We start from the raw sequence: 19,434 nt of genomic DNA, 5'->3' as shown, positions 1-19,434 counted from the left end.
TGGTGTTCAAGGATTACTCCTTGTGATGCTTGAGGAATTATGTGGTGCTAGGGATGGAACCAGGGTCAGTGACATGGAAGGCCTTGCACCTGTACCATCTCTCAGTCCCTGTAGAATATGATTGCTTCTATGTTTCTTCAATGCTCACAAAAACCCTTCCAAGAACTCTTGAGTTTCCATTCTTCGTGCTTCCAACTTAATTTTGAGCACTTCAATTTAACGTACAGAATGCAAACACTTAAAAATGACATTTAGAAAGGTACAGCTAGCCTTGTGGAATCCTGTTAGTGTTCTTTGGCACTGACAAGGTGGAGCACGAGCTGGTCTCTCGTTCAAACGTTCAAGCAGTCAGTCTTTTTTCAACAGTTTCTTGATAAGCAACGAACCTTCTCAGATTCATCTTCACATTGTCAAGAACACACAGTTGCTCTGGGCTGTATTTACTTCTCCCTTCTTTTCTTATCTGCCCCCCAAAAAAACACATACAGTCACTTGATATATACCATTGCATTCCTTAAATATAGAAAGCATTTAATTTGGGGAGTGTTTAACATTATGGATTATGTACATTTATCTTTGCTTTAAAAAAAATGCCAATTAGGATATCTAAGAGGTACGGAAAACATAGATATAAATTTTCCGTTGATTAGAATACTAAGAAAAATCTAGACTTGAACAAAGCATAATTAAGAGTGAACTGTTAAAAGCATCCTTCTCAAATCCCATCCCCCCAATAATACATGGTGGTAAATTTTAACTAATTAATGTCAGCTTCTGTTACTACATTTTAAAATGTAACATTCCAAAACACAACAAGATTAAAAATAAACCAGTGCTGTGTTTATGTTCCTAACCCAAGACTAGCATCAAACGGATTAATAGAGATTGTGGCAGGCACCATAACTATTTGCATTTTCTCCAGAAAACAGTTTTATACCATAAAATACTTTAAAACATCTAAATTTCTAGAAAAATGATAGACACCTACAAACTTTTCATATGGGGAGCTGGAGCAATAGCACAAAATGGCTGCCTAGACTTGATCCCCAGCATTCCCTATAATCCCCAAAGCCTACCAGGTAAATTTTGAGTACAGAGACAAAAGTAATCCCTTAGCTCCCACTGGATAGGTCCAAAACAAAGTAACTGTATTTTTGTTTTTAAACACTTACTGATCTTATTTATTTTGTTTATATTTTGGGGCCACACCCAACAGTGCTCAGGGGTTACTCCGGGCTCTGCACTCAGAAGTTACTCCTGGCAGACTCAGGGGGACCACTGTGCTATCACTTGGGCCCATCATTTACTAATTTTAAATCTGTCAAGAAAAAAGTTTTGATGAAAAATTTGTTGTTTTTCAGACACACACACTTTTGCAGAGGGGACACTTGTGTATCAAGTAGTATCTGTCATTTAACCCAGTGCTCCTGCATGGGAAGCATTTGCTCTAGCCATCCGAGCCAGTTGTATCTTTTCTTTTTTAGGGGGAGAGGGATGGTACACTGGTGTTGCTCAGGACTTAGTCCTGCTCTGTACTCAGAGATCAACTGGAAGATACCATATGTGATTCTGGGCATTGAAGCTAGGTCAGCCTAAGTGTAAGACAAATGCTCTACCCACTGTGCTATCACTCTGGCCCCCCAATTATTAATAATATTTTTTTTTTGGTTTTTGGGGTTACTCCTAGCTCTATGCTCAGAAATTGCTCTTCGTAGGCTCGAGGGACCATATGGGGCTGCTGGGATTCAAACCACTGTCTTTCTGCATGCAAGGCAAATGCCCTACCTCCATGCTATCTCTCCAGCCCCCAATTATTATTTTTTTAATGGAATGTTGGAATCAAACCCAGGTTGACCATAGACTAGGCAAGTGCTTTATCTGCTGTACTCTATCACCCTGTGTACAATTGTATGTCTTTCTAAAATTAACAATGAAAATTTGAGTTTATATACCAAGAGACAGTAAATCAAACTTGTAGATTCTTTTTTTTTTTTTTTTAAGTTTTTGGGTCACACCCGGCGGTGCTCAGGGGTACTCCTGGATGTCTGCTCAGAAATAGCTCCTGGCAGGCACGGGGGACCATATGGCACACCGGGATTCGAACCAACCACCTTTGGTCCTGCATCGGCTGCTTGCAAGGCAAACGCTGCTGTGCTATCTCTCCGGGCTCTATTCAAGATTCTTAAAATTCCTGGCTGCTCTTCCCTTTGCTCCAAAGCATGTTTTATTTTTTTATTTGACTTATTTATTTTTGAATACTTGGCAGTGTTCAGGGATCATTCCTGGTGGTGCTGGGGATTATACCAGGGTGGGCTGTATAAAGGCAAAGTGCCTTAATTCCCTATTCTAGCTCTCAGGTCCCAAAACAGTTTTTATTCTTGCTTGTTTTCTGTTTCTTGGCCACACCTAGTGGTGCCAGTTTGGTGCTTGAAGGCGATTCCCAGAAGTACTCAGGGGCCATGTCCACTGAGATTGAACCCAGGCTTCCCTCACACAAAGCCTGTCCTCAGTCCATGGAGTCAGCTCCCCATCCTTGAAAATCTTCCAATTCAAAGTTCACTAAAGCTTCAATGCGATGGTAAGGATATGGTGCCTGGAGGCAGCCATACTCTCTCCCCTACTAGATAATGCTCTGATGTGGGCTCCCAGGAAGTTTACCTACCCACCTGCTCACCAAAGGAAAATCGTTACAATGAAACCAACCTACAAAGCACTACGTAATGGAAAATGAAGTGAAAGGTTGTGAATGCGCTGTCCATCTCACTGACTACTATAGGAAGCGAAACTTGCCCATTTTGCTCAAACCAGTGATCCAACAGCAGAATGGCAGGATCTGACTCAGCCAACAGGCATTTTACACGAGCCCAGTGAGGAGTACTACAGGAATCATGGAGACTTTGAGCAGGAAGCTGCACTCAGCCTTCCCCTCCCGCCCACTGCAAGACTTAAACATATCTCAATGAAATAGCTTTACCTTCATTTTGAAGATGGGCTGGAATTCTTTCAGTGCAGATAACAGTTTAATTTGAACTGAGGCCCTTTCGGCTTCTTTACCATCTGCAAAAACATCAAACAGAGCATCCAAAGCTTCTCCTGCAACTACCAGGGAAGGATCCTTCATGGCAACCTCAAGCAGGAAACATCCGATGGTCTGAAGACAAGACACATTGTTCTACTTATTATTATTCTTGTTGGGTGGGAGAGGGGAAGGTTGGGAGAGGGGAAGGTTGGGGAAATGGGGATCAGGGTGACATCCAGCAGTGCTTAGAGCTCACTTCTGGCAGGCTGAGGGGATGATGACAAGTGATATGTGGTACTAGGATCAAACCCAGATTTAGTGTATGCAAAGCAAGTGCCCACAAACCACTGTATTATCTCCCCAGTCCCCAGAGTTTTGGTTTTGTTTTTCCCCATTTTGATTTTTGAGTCACACCTGGCTTATTCCTGGCTCTGATGTAAGAATAACTCATCACAGGGCTTGGAGGACCATATGGGGTGCTGAAGATTCAATGGGATTGGTAGTGTTCAAGGCAATTACCTGACCAATTATACTATCTCTCCAACCCCCATAAATTTAATTTTTGAAGAGGTCTATCCAGAGTAAAGTTTTTATTTGATGCCCTAGTTTTTGAGCCATACCTGGTGGTGCTCAGGAAGCCATGTTGTGCCAACCAAGGTCCACTATATGAAAACCTAGTGCCTTTACCACAGTACTCTTACTCAAGCCTCTCAGACATAGTTTTTACCTTAAGTTTTTCAAGTGAGCCATCTTCTTTGGCTAGGACACTGCCAGTGATTCCTAAAATACTGACAACATTAACTCGAACCCCGACATTATTATTGTTAACACCTGCTTTGCACAATGTCATCAGCTGGTCAGGAGTCATGCACTGTAGACAGAAAAGAGAGTAGTGTTAGAACACGCCCATTCCAATAGCAAGCAGCACTGACAGGGCTCTTCCCAGGCCACAAGGCTCTGACAAGCCTTGCTATTCATTCTCAAATATAGCTGGTCACTCTGGACTAATGTGAGACTTGTCCATGTCATTCTGATCACTTGGTCTATCACAGCTGTATGCCTGTAAAACTAACACTCCAGTTCCTATATACACACACATAAGAGATTTTAACACTATTTTAACATTGAACATAAAAAAAATGTTCGTTTCGGGGTTATCTAAGTGCTCAGTGCTCATGAGACCCAGGATTGAATGTGGCCTCTCACTTGCTTGGAAGGTCTGAGCCCTTTAAGCTCTCCCTACCTGCTTGTCTAATGTGCAAAAGATCACACAGCTTGAATGGCTGAAAAAGGTTGGAGAGATCCTTCAGAGGTGAAGGTTCCCTGAACAGTGCCCAGACCAAACCCACACATAATTAGGAGTAACCCATAATACTGCCAGCTGCGGCTCAAAATCCCAAAAAAACAACAAACCTGGCTAAATTCTCTGGAATATCTGTGAAATTATAAAATCCACTACATTAAATAACATATTAGTGATACTTCTAATTTTATTTTATTTATTTTGGGAGGGGGCACAACTGGCAGTGCTCAGGGATTACACCTGGCTCTGAGCTCAGAAATCACTCCTAGTAGGCTTAGGGAGACCATAGAGCAGGGGTCCTCAAACTTTTTAAACAGGGGGCTAGTTCACTGTCCCTCAGACCATTGGAGGGTCTGACTATAGTAAAAACAAAACTTTTGAACGAATTCTTATGCACGCTGCATATATCTTATTTTGCAATGAAGAAACAAAACAGATAAAAATACAATATGTGGCCTGCAGGCCATAGTTTGAGGACCACTGCCAGAGATCGATCATCAGTAAGCTACATGCAAGGCAAATGCCCTACCCGCTGTGCTATCACCCTGGCCCCTAATGCTGTCATTTTAAATAAGCTAAATGGATGCGAACATTGGACACATGTATCAGAGTGGCTGAGAAACAACACAATATGGCATGATTAAAGATTTAGCACAGTGGGGATTATGGAGTTGGATTTTGGAGTTTGATGTCCTAGGTTCAAATATTTTCTCTACTACATGGTAATCAGCAAGTTACTTAACCTTACTAGTCTTTTCATTTCCCCACAGCAACAGAGGAAAAATACCAATAACCATCATACAAATTGCTCTTGAGGGCTGATTCCTGACTTCAGGGCCAGGAATAAGTGCTGACACAACTAGATGTGGCCCCTCCAAATCACAAAAGAAAAGATAGAAGCAGCAACCATTTTATAAGGACCTAAGTAATAGTGCAGTGAGTAGGATGCTTGCCTTGCACATGGCAGATCCAGGTTTGATTCCTAGCACTATATGTGGTTCTCTGAGCCCTGCCAGAGGTAAGACCTGAATGCAGAGTGAAGAGTGAGTTCCTAAGCACTGCTGAGTATAGTCCAAAAAACACATAAATCCTAAACAGTTCCTTGAGAAAAACTAAGAGGTCTTAAAACTCCATGTTTGACTCTGAGGGATTGTCAAGATTTTTCCTGAAGCTCTTGCATGCACAATTTACATCCAGGAATGCTGTGTGGGTCCCAATTTCTCCATGTCCTTACCAACACTTGTTACTATCTTTATGATCCGTCACTTTTCTTGTGCAAAGTGAAGTGATATTTCACTGTGGGTTTTCTTTTCTTTGATGAAGGGCATACCCAGTGACACTCAGGGGTTATTCCTGGCTATGTGCCTAGAAATTGTTCCTGGCTTGGGGAACCATATGTGAATGGGGAATCAAACCGAGGTCCATCCTAGGCTAGTGTAGGCAAGGCAGATGTCTTACCTCTGTGCCACCATGCTGGCCCCTTCACTATGGTTTTGATGTGCTTTTTTCTCAGTAACAAGAATGTTGGCACATATTTCTTTTTGTTTGTTTTTGTTTGGGGGGCCACACCCAGTGACGCTCAGGAGTTAGTCCTGGCTCTATGCTAAGAAATTGTTCCTGGCTTGGGGGCCATATGGGATGCTAGGGATCAAACCCAGGTCCGTCCTGGGTCAGCTGCATGCAAGGCAACCGCCTTACCACTGGGCTACCAGTCTGGCCCTGTTGGCACATATTTCTATGTGCATACTGGCTATTAGAGAAATATGGTCCATCTTTGGAGAAATGCTTTTTCCTCTGACAATTTATATTTATTTATTGTTTGTTTGTTTGTTTGGGGGTAATACCAGGCAATGCTCAGGGGTCACTCCTGGCTCTGTGCTTAGAATCACTCCTGGAAAGCTTGGGGGACCATATGGATGCCGGGAATTGAACCACCATCTGTCCTGGATTGGCCGCATTCAAGGCAAACACCCTACTGCTATGCTATCTCTCCATTCACTCCTCTGACAATTTAAAATAAACTATTTTTGGTGGGAAGGGCTGGGCCACAACCAGTGGTCATCAAGGGTTATGTCTGCACTCAAAACTCACTCCTGGCAGACTCAGGGGACCACATGGGATGCCAGGGATTGAACCCGGGTCAGCTGCGTGCAAGGCAAACACACTAACCGCTGTGCTATCACTCTGACTCCCTATTTTATTTTTTTTTGGGGTCACACCCGGCAGCGCTCAGGGGTCACTCCTGGCTCTACACTCAGAAATTGCCCCTGGCAGGCTCGGGGGACCATATGGGATGCCAGGATTCAAACCACCGTCCTTCCGCATGAAAGGCAAATGCCTTACCTCCATGCTATGTCTCCAGCCACCCTAATTTTAATTTTTAAAAAAAATTTTTAATTTTTACTGAACATTAATGAATAATCAAACTTGTTTGCGAATCAACTGCATTCACATCTGATAAATCTAAAGCTAACAGCTCATATGCCTGGGTTTCTCAGAAAATACTCTAATGATGGGGCCGGGTGGTGGCGCTAGAGGTAAGGTGCCTGCCTTGCCTGCGCTAGCCTAGGACGAACCGAGGTTCGATCCCCCGGTGTCCCATATGGTCCCCCAAGCCAGGAGCGACTTCTGAGCACACCAGGAGTAACCCCTGAGTGTCACCGGGTGTGGCCCAAAAACCAAAAAAAAAAAAAAAATACTCTAATGATAAAAATCTTACATAAGTGTCTTTTATACAATGGAGTCTTCACAGTTGGACGAGACTGCTGTGAATGCTGCCTCACTGTCGTTGACTCACAAAGAAAAGACGTGTACTGTGCACAAACCAAGGTTGAGAATTGGACATGGAAGCTGGTGCATTTAATCTACAAATCCCTGGGTCAAAACATACAGGACAGTAGGTAGGGTGTTTAACCTTGTGTGAGGCTAACCCAGATTCAACCCCTGGCATCCCATATGGTCCCCTGAGCACTGCCAGGAGTAATTCCTCAGTGCAGAGCCAGGAGTAAATCCCAAAAACCGCTGGGTATGACCCAAAAACCAAGCAAACAAAAAACAATAAATCTAGCCACCTTGAGCCAAGAAAAGGCTTAATGGGCAGGAGCAAAGCAATCAGGAGCAGTGAGTTTGATCCTTGGCACCGCCTGGTCTGTGAAGCATCACTGGGAGTGACCAGATCACCAATCAGTATCTTCTAAGAACTGTGTAATATTTTTGGAGGAAAAGAGGGAGGGAGTTGGAGTGAGGGGAAGAGGGAGGGAGGGAGAGAGAGAGATACAGAGACAGACAGACAGACACATAGACAGATAAACCATGGGCTAAAAGATGGCTTGGTGTTTAAAGTGCCAATCCCCAGTGTTTTATAGTACTGAGGTGATCTTCCTAATCATCCCATAATTTGGTGTCCAGGGTCAAGATTTTAGACCTAGTGGGGCGAGAGCGGTGGCACTAGAGGTAAGGTGTCTGCCTTGCAAGCGCTAGCCTAGGATGGACTGCGGTTCAATCCCCCGGCATCCCATATGGTACCCCCAAACTAGGAGCGACATCTCAGCGCATAGCCAGGAGTAACCCATTGAGCGTCAAAGGGTGTGGCCCCAAAACAACAACAAAAACAAAAAGATTTTAGACCTAGTGCCCTAGGTCATACGAAATCTTGGAGGTAGAGATACACAACAAGTAAGATATCATTGTACACCAGCCATATACAGAAAAGAAAAAATTCAGGGGCCAGAGAGATAGCATGGAAGTAAGGCAGTTGCCTTGCATGCAGAATGACAGTGGTTCGAATCCCGCCATTCCATATGGTCCCCGAGCCTGTGAGGAGTTATTTCTGAGCATAGAGCCAGGAGTAATCCCTGAGTGCTGCCAAGTGTGATGCGCCCCCCCCCCCCAAATTCAGAGGAGAGCTTCTCTGATAAACAGCATAGAAGAGAGGGGCAGATTGTGAGATTGTGGAAATGTAGATTAAGAAAATCTGAGTGTGGGCAGAGGGAGGGGAGGGAGGGGTCAGAAGCAAACTGAAAATATTGGTGGCAGAAAACATACACTGGTGAAGGGACGAATGTTCAACATTGTGTGACTGAAATGTAATCATGAACAACTCTTAACTAACTCATGATGATTCAATTAAAAATTTAAAAAAAGGGGCCAGGCGGTGGCGCTAAAGGTAAGGTGCCTGCCTTGCCAGCGCTAGCCTTGGACGGACCGCGGTTCGATCCCCCGGTGTCCCATATGGTCCCCCAAGCCAGGAGCAACTCCTGAGCGTTACTGGGTGTGGCCCAAAAACCAAAAAAAAAAAAAAAATTAAAAAAAAGGGGGCCAGCGAGGTGGCACTAGAGGTAAGGTGTCTGCCTTGCAAGCACTAGCCAAGGAAGGACCGTGGTTCGATCCCCGGCGTCCCGGAAAAAAAAAAATTCAAAAAGGGGAGGGTGGGGCAGGGGAAAATTTTTAAAAAGGGGGCCGAGTGGTGGCACAGGTGGTAGGGCATTTGCCTTGCACATGTTAACCTAGGATGGACAGTGGTTCAATTCCCCCGTGTCCCATATGGTCGTCCTCCAAGCCAGGGGAGATTTCTGAGTGCATAGCCAGTAACCCCTGAGCACCACTGGGTATGGCCCAAAAACAAAATCAAAAATTAAAAAAAGGGCCCGGAGAGATAGCACAGCGGCGTTTGCCTTGCAAGCAGCTGCTCCAGGACCAAAGGTGGTTGGTTCGAATCCCATTGTCCCATATGGTCCCCTGTGCCTGCCAGGAGTAACCCCTGAGCAACGCCAGGTGTGCCCAAAAACCACAAAAAAAAAAAAAAAAAATCTGAGTTGGATTTTTTTTTTTTTTTTTTTTTGGTTTTTGGGTCACACCCGACAGTGCTCAAGGGCCACTCCTGACTCTATGCTCAGAAATCGCCCCTGGCAGGCATGGGATGCAGGGATTCGGGGATTCGAACCACTGTCCTTCCGCATGCATGGCAAATGCCTTACAGCTGTGCTATCTCTCCGACCCCATGGCTAGATAATTTAATGAGTTGGAGTGCATGCTCTGTACTTGAGAGCCCTGGATTCATACTGGCACTGTTAAGATTTGAGCACTGCCAGGTATGACCCAAATACCTACAAAAAGTAGAGGATGCTGGCAACTTACTGATGGGTATGTATGTTCTTTGCTTTTAGAATCCTTAAAAATTACTGGGGAAGGAGCAAAAACATAGTGTGTTTCTTTGCATGTAGTCAACCCATATTTCATCCCCAGCATCCCATATGGTCCTTCCAAGTCCATGAGGAATGATCTCTGAACATAGGAATAAATTCTGAGCATTACCATGTACCCAAAAAACAAAACAAAAAGTTAAGGTACTAGACAGATAAAAGAGATGCATAGGATGGGTAGTTTATAGGAACTTTAAATCCAGAAAGCTGCAGTCCTGTGAGACTTCTCTATCTCTGCTTCTTAACATGAAAAAGTCTCCCCTTGAGAAACTTCATTGCAAAGGTATCTCTCCTGGGGCCAGAGCAATAGCACAGTGGGTAGGGCATTTGCCTTGCATACTGCTAATCTGGGTTCAATCCTCTCACCATCCTAAATGGTTCACCAATCCTGCTGGGAGTAATTTCTGAACACAGAGTCAAGAATAACCTGAGTGCTGCCAGGTATGGGCCAAAAACCAAAAAAAAAAAAAAAAAAAAAAAAAATTTCCCCTCTGATATACAAAGGTCCTCAGATATGGAAAAGTCTAGCCCAGATAATAATAATAGTTGGACATTTCACCAAAGACTGCTGTTGTTCTCTTCTGATGACTGATTACTGGTTTGAAGCAATAAATATTATATGTGAAGAATAGTTCTCAGTTCTCAGTCCAAGAGGCTGTTAGAATCCTAAACCCAGGTTTTTTTCTCTTATCTCTATCTTTTAATCCTCAACGCGTCCCTGCCTTTTCATCCAGGTTTTGTCCCAGCAAACACCTTACCTCCATGCTATCTCTCTGGCCCCAGAAAACATTCTTTTTTTTTTTTTTTTTTTTTTTTGGTTTTTGGGTCACACCCGGCGGTGCTCAGGGGTTACTCCTGGATGTCTGTTCAGAAATAGCTCCTGGCAGGCACGGGAGACCATGTGGGACACCGGGATTCGAACCAACCACCTTTGGTCCTGGATCGGCTGCTTGCAAGGCAAACGCCGCTGTGCTATCTCTCCGGGCCCCAGAAAACATTCTTGATAAAAAGTAAAAATTACGGGCTGGAGAGATGGCACAGTAGTAGGGCATTTGTCTTGCATGCGGCTGACCCGGGAGGAACCACGTTCGATGCCTGGCATCCCATATGGTCCCCCAGCCTGGCAGGTGCGATTTCTGAGTGCAGAGCCAGGAGTAACCCCTGAGCAATGCTGGATGCGGCCCATAAACCAACCAACCAATAAATCAATCAATATTAAATAAAGTTTAAAAAGGGGGGACGGGACGGGGTGGTGGCACAAGCCATAAGGCTCTGCCTTGCATGCACTAGCCTAGGACAGACTATGGTTTGATCCCCACCGTCCCATAGGCCCCCCAAGCCAGGAGCAATTTCTGAGCGCATAGCCAGGAGTAACCCTGAGCATCACTGGGTGTGGCCCTAAAAGCCAAAAAAAAAAGGAAAGGAAGGAAGGAAGGAAGGAAGGAAGGAAGGAAGGAAGGAAGGAAGGAAGGAAGGAAGGAAGGGAGGGAGGGAGGGAGGGAGGGAGGGAGGGAGGGAAAGGAAGGAGGGAGGGAGGGAGGGAGAAAGGAAAGAAAGAAAGAGAGAAGGAAAGAAAGAAAGAAGGAAAGAGAGAAGGAAGGAAATAAAAAGAAAGAAAGAAAAAGAAAGAAAGAGGAGGGAGGGAGGAAAGAGAAAGAAAGAAAGAAAGAAAGAAAGAAAGAAGAAGAGAAGGAAGGAAGGAAGGAAGGAAGGAAGGAGGAAGGAGGAAGGAAGGAAGGAAGGAAGGAAGGAAGGAAGGAAGGAAGGAAGGAAGGAAGGAAGGAAGGAAGGAAGGAAGGAAGGAAGGAAGGAAGGAAGGAAGGAAGGAGAAGGAAGAAGAAGAAGAGAAAAAGAAAGGAAAAAAAAAAGAAAGGAAGGAAAAAAAAAGAAAGAAGAAGAAAGAGAAAGAAGAAAGAAAAGAAAGAAAGAAAGAAAGGAAAAAGAAAAAGAAAGAAGAAAGAAAGAAAGAAAAGAAAGAAAGAAAGAAAGAAAGAAAGAAAAAGAGAAAAAGAAAGAAAGAAAGAAAGAAAGAAAGAAAGAAGGAAAGAGAGAAGGAAGGAAAGAGAAAAGGAAGGAAAGAGAAAGAAGGAAGAAAAAAAAGAAAAGAAAAAGAAAAGGAAGGGAGGGAGGAAAAAGAAAGAGAAAGAAAGAAAGAAAGAAAAAGAAAAGAAAAGAAGAAAGAGAAGAAAGAAAGAAAGAAAGAAAGAAAAGAAAGAAAGAAGAAAGAAAGAAAGAAAAGAAAGAAAAGAAGAAAAGAAAGAAAAAGAAAGAAAGAAAGAAAAGAAGAAAGAGAAAGAAAGAAAGAAGAAAGAAAGAAAGAAAGAAAAAAGAAAGAAAGAAAAAAGAAAGAAAGAAAGAAGAAAGAGAGAAAGAAGGAAAGAGAGAAGGAAAGAAAGAAAGAAAAAAAAGAAAGAAAGAAAAGGAAAGAAGAAAGAGGAGGGAGGGAGGAAAGAAGAGAAAGAAAGAGAAAAAAGAAAGAAAGAAAGAAGAAAAGAAAGAAAGAAAGAAGAAAGAAAGAGGAAAGAAAAAAGAAAGAGAAGAAGAAAAAGAAAGAAAGAAAGAAAGAAAGGAAAAAGAAGAAAAAAGAAAGAAAGAAAGAAAAGAAAGAAAAGAAAGAAAGAAAAAGAAAGAAAAAAGAAAGAAAGAAAGAAGAAAAGAAGAAAGAAAAAAAGAAAGAAAGAAAGAAAAAAGAAAGAAAGAAAGAAAGAAAGAAAGAAAGAAGAAAGAGAGAGAGAGAGAGAGAGAAGGAGGGAGGGAGGGAGGGAGGGAGGAATGGAAAGAAAAAGAGAAAGAGAGAAAGGAAGGGAGAGAAAGAGAGAGAGAGAGAGAGAGAGAGAGAGGAGAGAAAAGAAAGGAAAAACTAATGGGCACTTATCCCAGGAAGTAGCTGGATGACTGTAGTAGCGAAGGATGACATGTTTGTCTGTTTTTAAGATAAAAGACTCAGAAAATATTTACAAAGCATATGTCAATAATAAAATTATATCAAACAATGTTGTTGGTTGTGGTGATGGAAAGACCTTGCTTTTATTTTCTTTCTATAAGGAATATGCATAATAGAAATATTTCAAAATTTTCCTTTATAATATAGCTTTCACAAAATTAAAAAAATCTTACCTGAGAAATATTTTTGGAAGCCATTGTTTGCAAAAGGGCCCTCAAGGCACTACTTATTGCTTCTAGAAAGTCAACATGCTTAGCAAAATCTAAAACACAAAAGTGAAACACAAATGTCTTTCTCCAAGATATTACTTTGCATAAAAATGAATCAGCACAAGTCATTTTAAATGGTAAAGCATGCTATGATAAAAAATACACTTGACATTTAAGCAAAATTCTATTGCCAAGTTATATCCCCAGCTGCCTAAGTAAAATTTCTAGTCAACAGCCCCCTGTGAACTCCGAGTTTGAAAAGTGATCACAACTGGACTGGAGTGATAGTACAGAAAGTAAGGCATTCACCTTATATATGCTGATCCCTAGCATCCTATATGGTCTCCTGAGCCTGCCAGGAGTGATCCCTGAGTATATAGCTAGGAGTAAGTGCTGAGTGATGTCAGCACTTTTTATTTTCAAAAAAGAAAAGAAAGGTGACTACAATGAAAACAGTCAAGACAAGGGAGCGTCTACAGGCGTCGTGATTTCTGGTTATTGGCTCTTCATTTTAATCTTATTAAATTTTATTTTTTTGGTCTTTTGGCCACACCCAATGATGCTCAGGGGTTACTCCTGGCTGTGCGCTCAGAAACTGCACCTGTCTTGGGGGACCATATGGTATGCCAGGGGATCGAACCGTGATCCGTCCTTGGCTAGCAAGCCTTACCGCTTGTGCCACCACTCCGGTCCCTGGGTCTGCATTTTATTCCCACTTGAGTACAGGATAAATCTCATCGAGCTTCTGTAGATGGGGCTCAGCTTCTCCCTAAACAGACCTGGGTGGCTTTAGTTCCCAGATCAGTTTTTTTCTTCCCACCCAAACCTGTCTTCCCAGCAACAATAGATTGTGCAGCTCCAAGGCAGTAGGGTCGGATTCTTAACAGCCTCAGAACTAAATTCCCCCTCCCCTCTGCTCATCTTCACTCCTCTCTTACTAGCCCTACTTCTCAATAGGACCCACTTGGTATGACCATAAGCCATTATATTCAGGCACACAGTAGAGTAAAAGCTACACAGGTGAGTTAAGACTATATATGGCTGGGAACCTGACCACCGTGTTCTAAAACCCTGGGTTCATGAAGTAACTGTGGGTGTCTGGAAAATTAACTCTAGCAGAAAAGATCAGACATGAGACTAAAGATCAGATGATTTTCCATGGTGGGTATGGAGTCTACAGTGAACTCATGATAGGACGAAAAGTACCCCAGGATGACAATTCCCCAGTGGAAAATCCACCCCTTGTTGAGCCCTGGCACTACTCTGTCCTCTGTGCACCACCGGGAATGACTCTCTGAGCATGGAGCAAGGTTTCCCTGAGAACTACTAGGCGAAACACAAACTACAAAAAGGAGAGACATTTAACCACCTCCTCTTTACATTTTCCGTAAGTTCATGTTATTCATACAGCATCTAGATGATTATATTTAAAATGCCAAATGTTTGGAATTTTATTAGAATAACACTTCCAATTATCAGTAGTTTTTCTTAAAATTTTCATCCAGGAACCAATGGATGGAACAAGGCTCAGGTTGGAGCCCTGGCACTGCATGGTCCCTCAGAACCTGCTCTGAGCTCAAGAGTGACCCCTAAGGATGCTCAGTGGATCATATGAAATGCTGTGAATTCCAATTGGAGTCGGATGTATGCTATTTAACCTTTGTACTATCTCCCCAACTTCCAAAATTTTATTCGATTAAAAAAAAAAAAAAAAACAGGGCCCGGAGAGATAGCACAGCGGTGTTTGCCTTGCAAGCAGCCGATCAGGACCAAAGGTGGTTGGTTCGAATCCCGGTGTCCCATATGGTCCCCCGTGCCTGCCAGGAGCTATTTCTGAGCAGACAGTCAGGAGTAACCCCTGAGCAATGCCGGGTGTGGCCCAAAAACAAAAACAAAAACAAAAAAACTGAGGGCCGGCAAGGTGGTGCTTGAGGTAAGGTCTGCCTTGCAAGCACTAGCCAAGGAAAGATCGCGACCCTAGTTCGATCCCCCGGTGACCTATATGGTTTCCCCCAAGCCAGGGGCAATTTCTGAGCGCTTATCCAGGAGTAACCCCTGAGCATCAAACGGGTGTGGCCTGAAAAAACAAAAACAAACAAAACAAAACAAAAAAAAAACTGTGTCCAGAGAGATAGCAAAGCGGCGTTTGCCTTGCAAGCAGCCCATCCAAGACCTATAATGGTTGGTTCGAATCCCGGCGTCCCATATAGTCCCCCGTGTCTGCCAGGAGCTATTTCTGAGCAGATAGCCAGGAGTAACCCCTGAGCAACGCCAGGTGTGGCCCAAAAACAAAACAAACAAACAAACAAAAAATTAAGACTAGGTATGAGAAGCTGAAGAGATGGCACAGAGAACTGGAGTACCTGTTTCATATTTACATGCCCTGGGTTCAATCCCAGCACTATATGGTTCCCAGATAATCTCCAGAAAGAACCCTCCATTCCCCAGCACCACTGGGTATGACACAAATAGATATAAAAATGATTTGAAAATGGAAGTGGGGGCTGGAGCGATAGGACAGAGAAAAGGGTGTTTGCTTTGCACTTGGCCAACTTGACTGGATCCCAGACATACCATATGGTCCCCCAAGCCTGCCAGGTATAATTTCTGAGTGCAGAGCCAGGAGTAACGCTTAAGCTCTGCTGGGTGGCCCCAAAACCAAACCAAAGCAAAGAAAAAAAAGTGTTTGGAGGCCTGAGCCTGAGAGATAGTATAGCAGTGGATAGAGCAATTGCCTTGCATATAGCTGATCCAAGTTCAATCTCTGGTACCCCATATGGTGTGCAGAGCCTGACAGTAGTGACTCGAGCAAAGAGCTAAGAGTAAACCTGAGCACAGCTGGATGTGGCTCAAAAACAAAACAAAATTAAAAGAAGGGGCTGGAGAGATAGCATGGAGGTAAGGTGTTTGCCTTTCATACAGAAGGTCATTAGTTTGAATCCTGGCATCCCATATGGTCCCCTGAGCCTGCCAGGAGCGATTTCTGAGCATAGAACCAGGAGTAATCCCTGGGTGCTGCTGGGTGTGACCCAAAAACCAAAAAGAAAAAAAAATTAAAAGAAGGAAGTGCTGGTTCAAATCCCTGGTAAAACAGATGGTCCCATCAGGCGTCACTACTGAACAGAGTCGAGAATAGCCCCGAGCACCGAGTATAGCCCAAAATATCCCCCTCCAAAAAGAAAAAAATACAAGTGTGTGTGTGTGTGTGTGTGTGTGTGTGTGTGTGTGTGTGTGTGTGTGTGTGTGTGTGTGTGTGAACTCTTCCTGCTAGTTGGGGGTGAGGGTCTCACTGAGAAAGAGACTAATGGAAGAGACTGCAGCACTGGGGTTTTATTAGGTTAAGGAGGGTTTGGAAACCGTAGAGGTCTGGAAAAGTCCTGATCATCTGGGTGGGGCCCTGGCTGTGGAATCTCCTATTTGGCCAGGTTCCCTGCAGGGAGCCCCTGGGGATAGACAGAGAGGAGCCAGAGTTCCATCAAAATCAGATAAAATGATGCCCTTTCCCCATGCCAGTCAGCATTCTTGCAAGTTTCTGAGAAGACTGGTTGAGAACAAAGTTGTAGGCAGCATCTGCATCTCACTCTGTTCCACAGCATATGGGCCTTCTCATGGTGTGGGCATGAGGCCAGCATTGCCCACAGCCTGTAAGCATCTACTCAGGTATAGATATGGTTTTATATACCAAACTGAAAGTGGTTTCCACATGATCATTCACATAAAGAATACACAGCCTGTAGTCACATGTGAACACTCCATGTGTCAACTGACCAATGCCTTAGGCTGAAAGAGATATAACAAATTTATATATTTTTGAGTTTTTATTCACTTAAAAAAAAAGCACCACTAGGGCCCGGAGAGATAGCACAGCGGTGTTTGCCTTGCAAGCAGCCGATCCAGGACCAAAGGTGGTTGGTTCGAATCCCGGTGTCCCATATGGTCCCCCGTGCCTGCCAGGAACTATTTCTGAGCAGACAGCCAGGAGTAACCCCTGAGCAGCGCCGGGTGTGGCCCAAAAACCAAAAAAAAAAAAAAAAAAAAAAAAAAAGCACCACTAAAAAAGACAGCATCTTGGGGTTGAAGTAGGGCATTTGCTTTGCATGGGACTGACCTGGGTTCAATCCCCAGCACCATATGGTTCCTTGAACCTGCCTGTAGTGATTCCTGAGCACTACAGGGTGTAGTCCAAAAGCAAATAAAAAAAGACAGCATTTCTTATTAACTTAATAGCATAAAACTGATGTATAACCAACTGAGTACCAGGACTGGGGTGATAACATAGAGGGCAGATCCAGGTTCAATCCCTGGTACCCCATATGGTTGGCCAAGCTCTATCAAGAGTAATCCCTAAGAACAGAGTCAGAAGTAAAAGTAAGCCCTGAGCACTGCCAGGTGAGGCCCCAAAGCAAAATAAAAGGCCAATGACTGAACTTATATTTGTGTTTAAGAAGGGTAAATGTTAAAAAGTTGACAGTCGGGGCAGTGCGATGGCGCTAGAGGTAAGGTGTCTGCTTTGCCAGCGCTAGCCTAGGATAAACCACAGTTCGATTCCCCGGTGTCCCTTGGCTCCCCAAGCCAGGAGCGACTCCTGAGCGCATAGCCAGGAGTAACCCAAGTGTCACCAGGTGTGGCCCAAAAACCAAAAAAAAAGTTGACAGTCGGGGCTGGAGAGATAGCACAGCGGTAAGGCGTTTGCCTTAGATACAGAAGGAGGGTGATTCAAATCCTGGCATCCCATATGGTCCATTGAGCCTGCCAGGAGGGATTTCTGAGCATAGAGCCAGGAGTAACCCCTAAGCACTGCTGGGTGTGACCCAAAAAACAAAACAAACAAAAAAAGTTGACAGTCAAACAAAGGAATAACAAACTGAATGCAATACAGTAGAGGGATATTATATTTGGTGATTAGATTCTAAAATTAGTACAAAAAACTTGTACCTTCAAGTTTATCATTCAAGAACTCTCAAACAGAAGCTGAGTGCAAGAGATTCTTACCTCACATCTTAGGTTTCTCCAGACAAGTATGCTGGGTAAGAGAATTCTATATGAAATCTTTCTTCCTACATGCTCAGAAATGCACAGGCGTTACTCCTGGCTCAGCACTCAGGGATTACTCTTTGGGGAACTCACTGGGGAACCATAGGGGTACTAGGGTTCAAACTCAAGTCAAAAGCACGCAAGGCAAGCACCCTACCTGCTCCAGCCTTCTTCTTGTTCTCTCTCCTTCCTACTTTTTCTGGGTAAAGAGGGTATTTAAGAGACTATAAAGGAGCTGTGGGGCTGTGCCTGACTCTGCCCAGATATGACGCCTGTAATGCTCAGATCATCACAAGAAGTGTTGAGGAACTGAACCAGGGTTGCTTGCAGGCAAGTGCCTTACCCCCTGTACTGTCTCTATGGTCCTCCCTCTTACTACAAATTCTATATTAGGTAATTACAACAGTGTTATGTTATCAATCTCTGCTTCTGATTTTTGTTTGGTTAATTGGTTGGTTTGCGGGATACATCCAGCTGCGCTCAAAAATAACTCTTGGCAGGCTCATAGGATCATGTGGGATGCAGGGATCCAACCTGGGTCAGTGACGTGCAAGGCAACACACACCCTTGTGCTATCACTCAGGCACTATGCCTCTGAACCTGCCCTTGAACCAGTTCTCTCTTCCTACACTTTCTCAGCTTCTTCTGAAGGAGTCTACCTTCTAACTTGTTTCCTTCCTGTGTCCCCAAAATGTTGTGGAATTTCCAGCAAGGGGAAGAAACAAAGACACACTTTGGTAAGAACAAGAACCATCCCAGTTTATTGTGTACTGGTACAGGCCCAACAGAGTCACCTCCAAAAGCTGAGCATCCCAACCACCCCAAATTTGCGTTATCCTAAAAAAAAAAAAAAAATTACAGCATCCCATCACCACTATTCCATCCTTCTCTTAGTCTTTCTTTGAACACCTATAGTTTAATACATCCTATTAGATGAAATTGTTAGAAAAGCAGGCATTTAAGTCCTGTAGAGTTATGCCACTTAAACAAAACCTAATTTTTTTTTTTTTTTTTTTTTTTGGTTTTTGGGTCACACCTGGCAGTGCTCAGGGGTTATTCCTAGCTCCAGGCTCAGAAATTGCTCCTGGCAGGCACAGGGGACCATATGGGGCGCCGGGATTCGAACCGATGACCTCCTGCATGAAAGGCAAACGCCTTACCTCCATGCTATCTCTCCGGCCCCAAAACCTAATATTTAAGTTACTTGTGAATCAGCTTTTACTGGCCTGATATAATTGTTTGAATGCAAACACTTTTAATAAAAAAGAAAACCAGGGACTAGAGAGATAGTACTGGATAAGGCAAGTGCCTTGCGTGCAGAAAATCCTGATTTGATCACTGGCACTGCATATGGCTTCCCAACAAAAAATAAAAACACTGGGCCGGGCGGTGGCGCTGGAGGTAAGGTGCCTGCCTTACCTGCGCTAGCCTAGGACGAACCGCGGTTCGATCCCCTGGCGTCCCATATGGTCCCCCAAGCCAGGAGCGACTTCTGAGCGCATAGCCAGGAGTAACCCCTGAGCGTCACCGGGTGTGGCCCAAAAAAAAAAAAGAATAAAAACATAGGGCCAGTGCAGTGGCACTAGAGGTAAGGCGTCTGCCTTGCAAGTGCTAGCCTAGGCGAACTGCAGTTCGATCCCCCCGTGTCCCGTATGGTCCCCCAAGCCAGGAGCGATTTCTGAGCACATAGCCAGGAGTAACCCCTGAGCGTCAATGAGTATAGG

General features: G+C 43.9%; 1 protein-coding gene across 1 annotated transcript in view; it reads right to left on the bottom strand.

Annotated features, from left to right (window-relative positions):
- Window positions 1-205: 205 nt before the first annotated feature.
- Window positions 206-19,434, bottom strand: part of HEATR3 (HEAT repeat containing 3) — a 54,141-nt gene continuing 34,912 nt past the window's right edge. The window contains exons 12-15 of the mRNA XM_049786068.1: window positions 12,641-12,729; window positions 3,747-3,890; window positions 2,975-3,151; window positions 206-463 (exon numbers count right to left, since the gene is read on the bottom strand). Coding sequence (XP_049642025.1) covers window positions 341-463; window positions 2,975-3,151; window positions 3,747-3,890; window positions 12,641-12,729 — 533 coding nt within the window. The 3' untranslated portion in view covers window positions 206-340. The remainder of the gene's footprint in view (window positions 464-2,974; window positions 3,152-3,746; window positions 3,891-12,640; window positions 12,730-19,434) is intronic.

This window comes from Suncus etruscus, chromosome 14, assembly GCF_024139225.1.
Source record: "Suncus etruscus isolate mSunEtr1 chromosome 14, mSunEtr1.pri.cur, whole genome shotgun sequence".
Classification (NCBI taxonomy): Eukaryota; Metazoa; Chordata; class Mammalia; order Eulipotyphla; family Soricidae; genus Suncus; species Suncus etruscus.
This window is presented reverse-complemented; position numbering and strand designations above follow the sequence as displayed.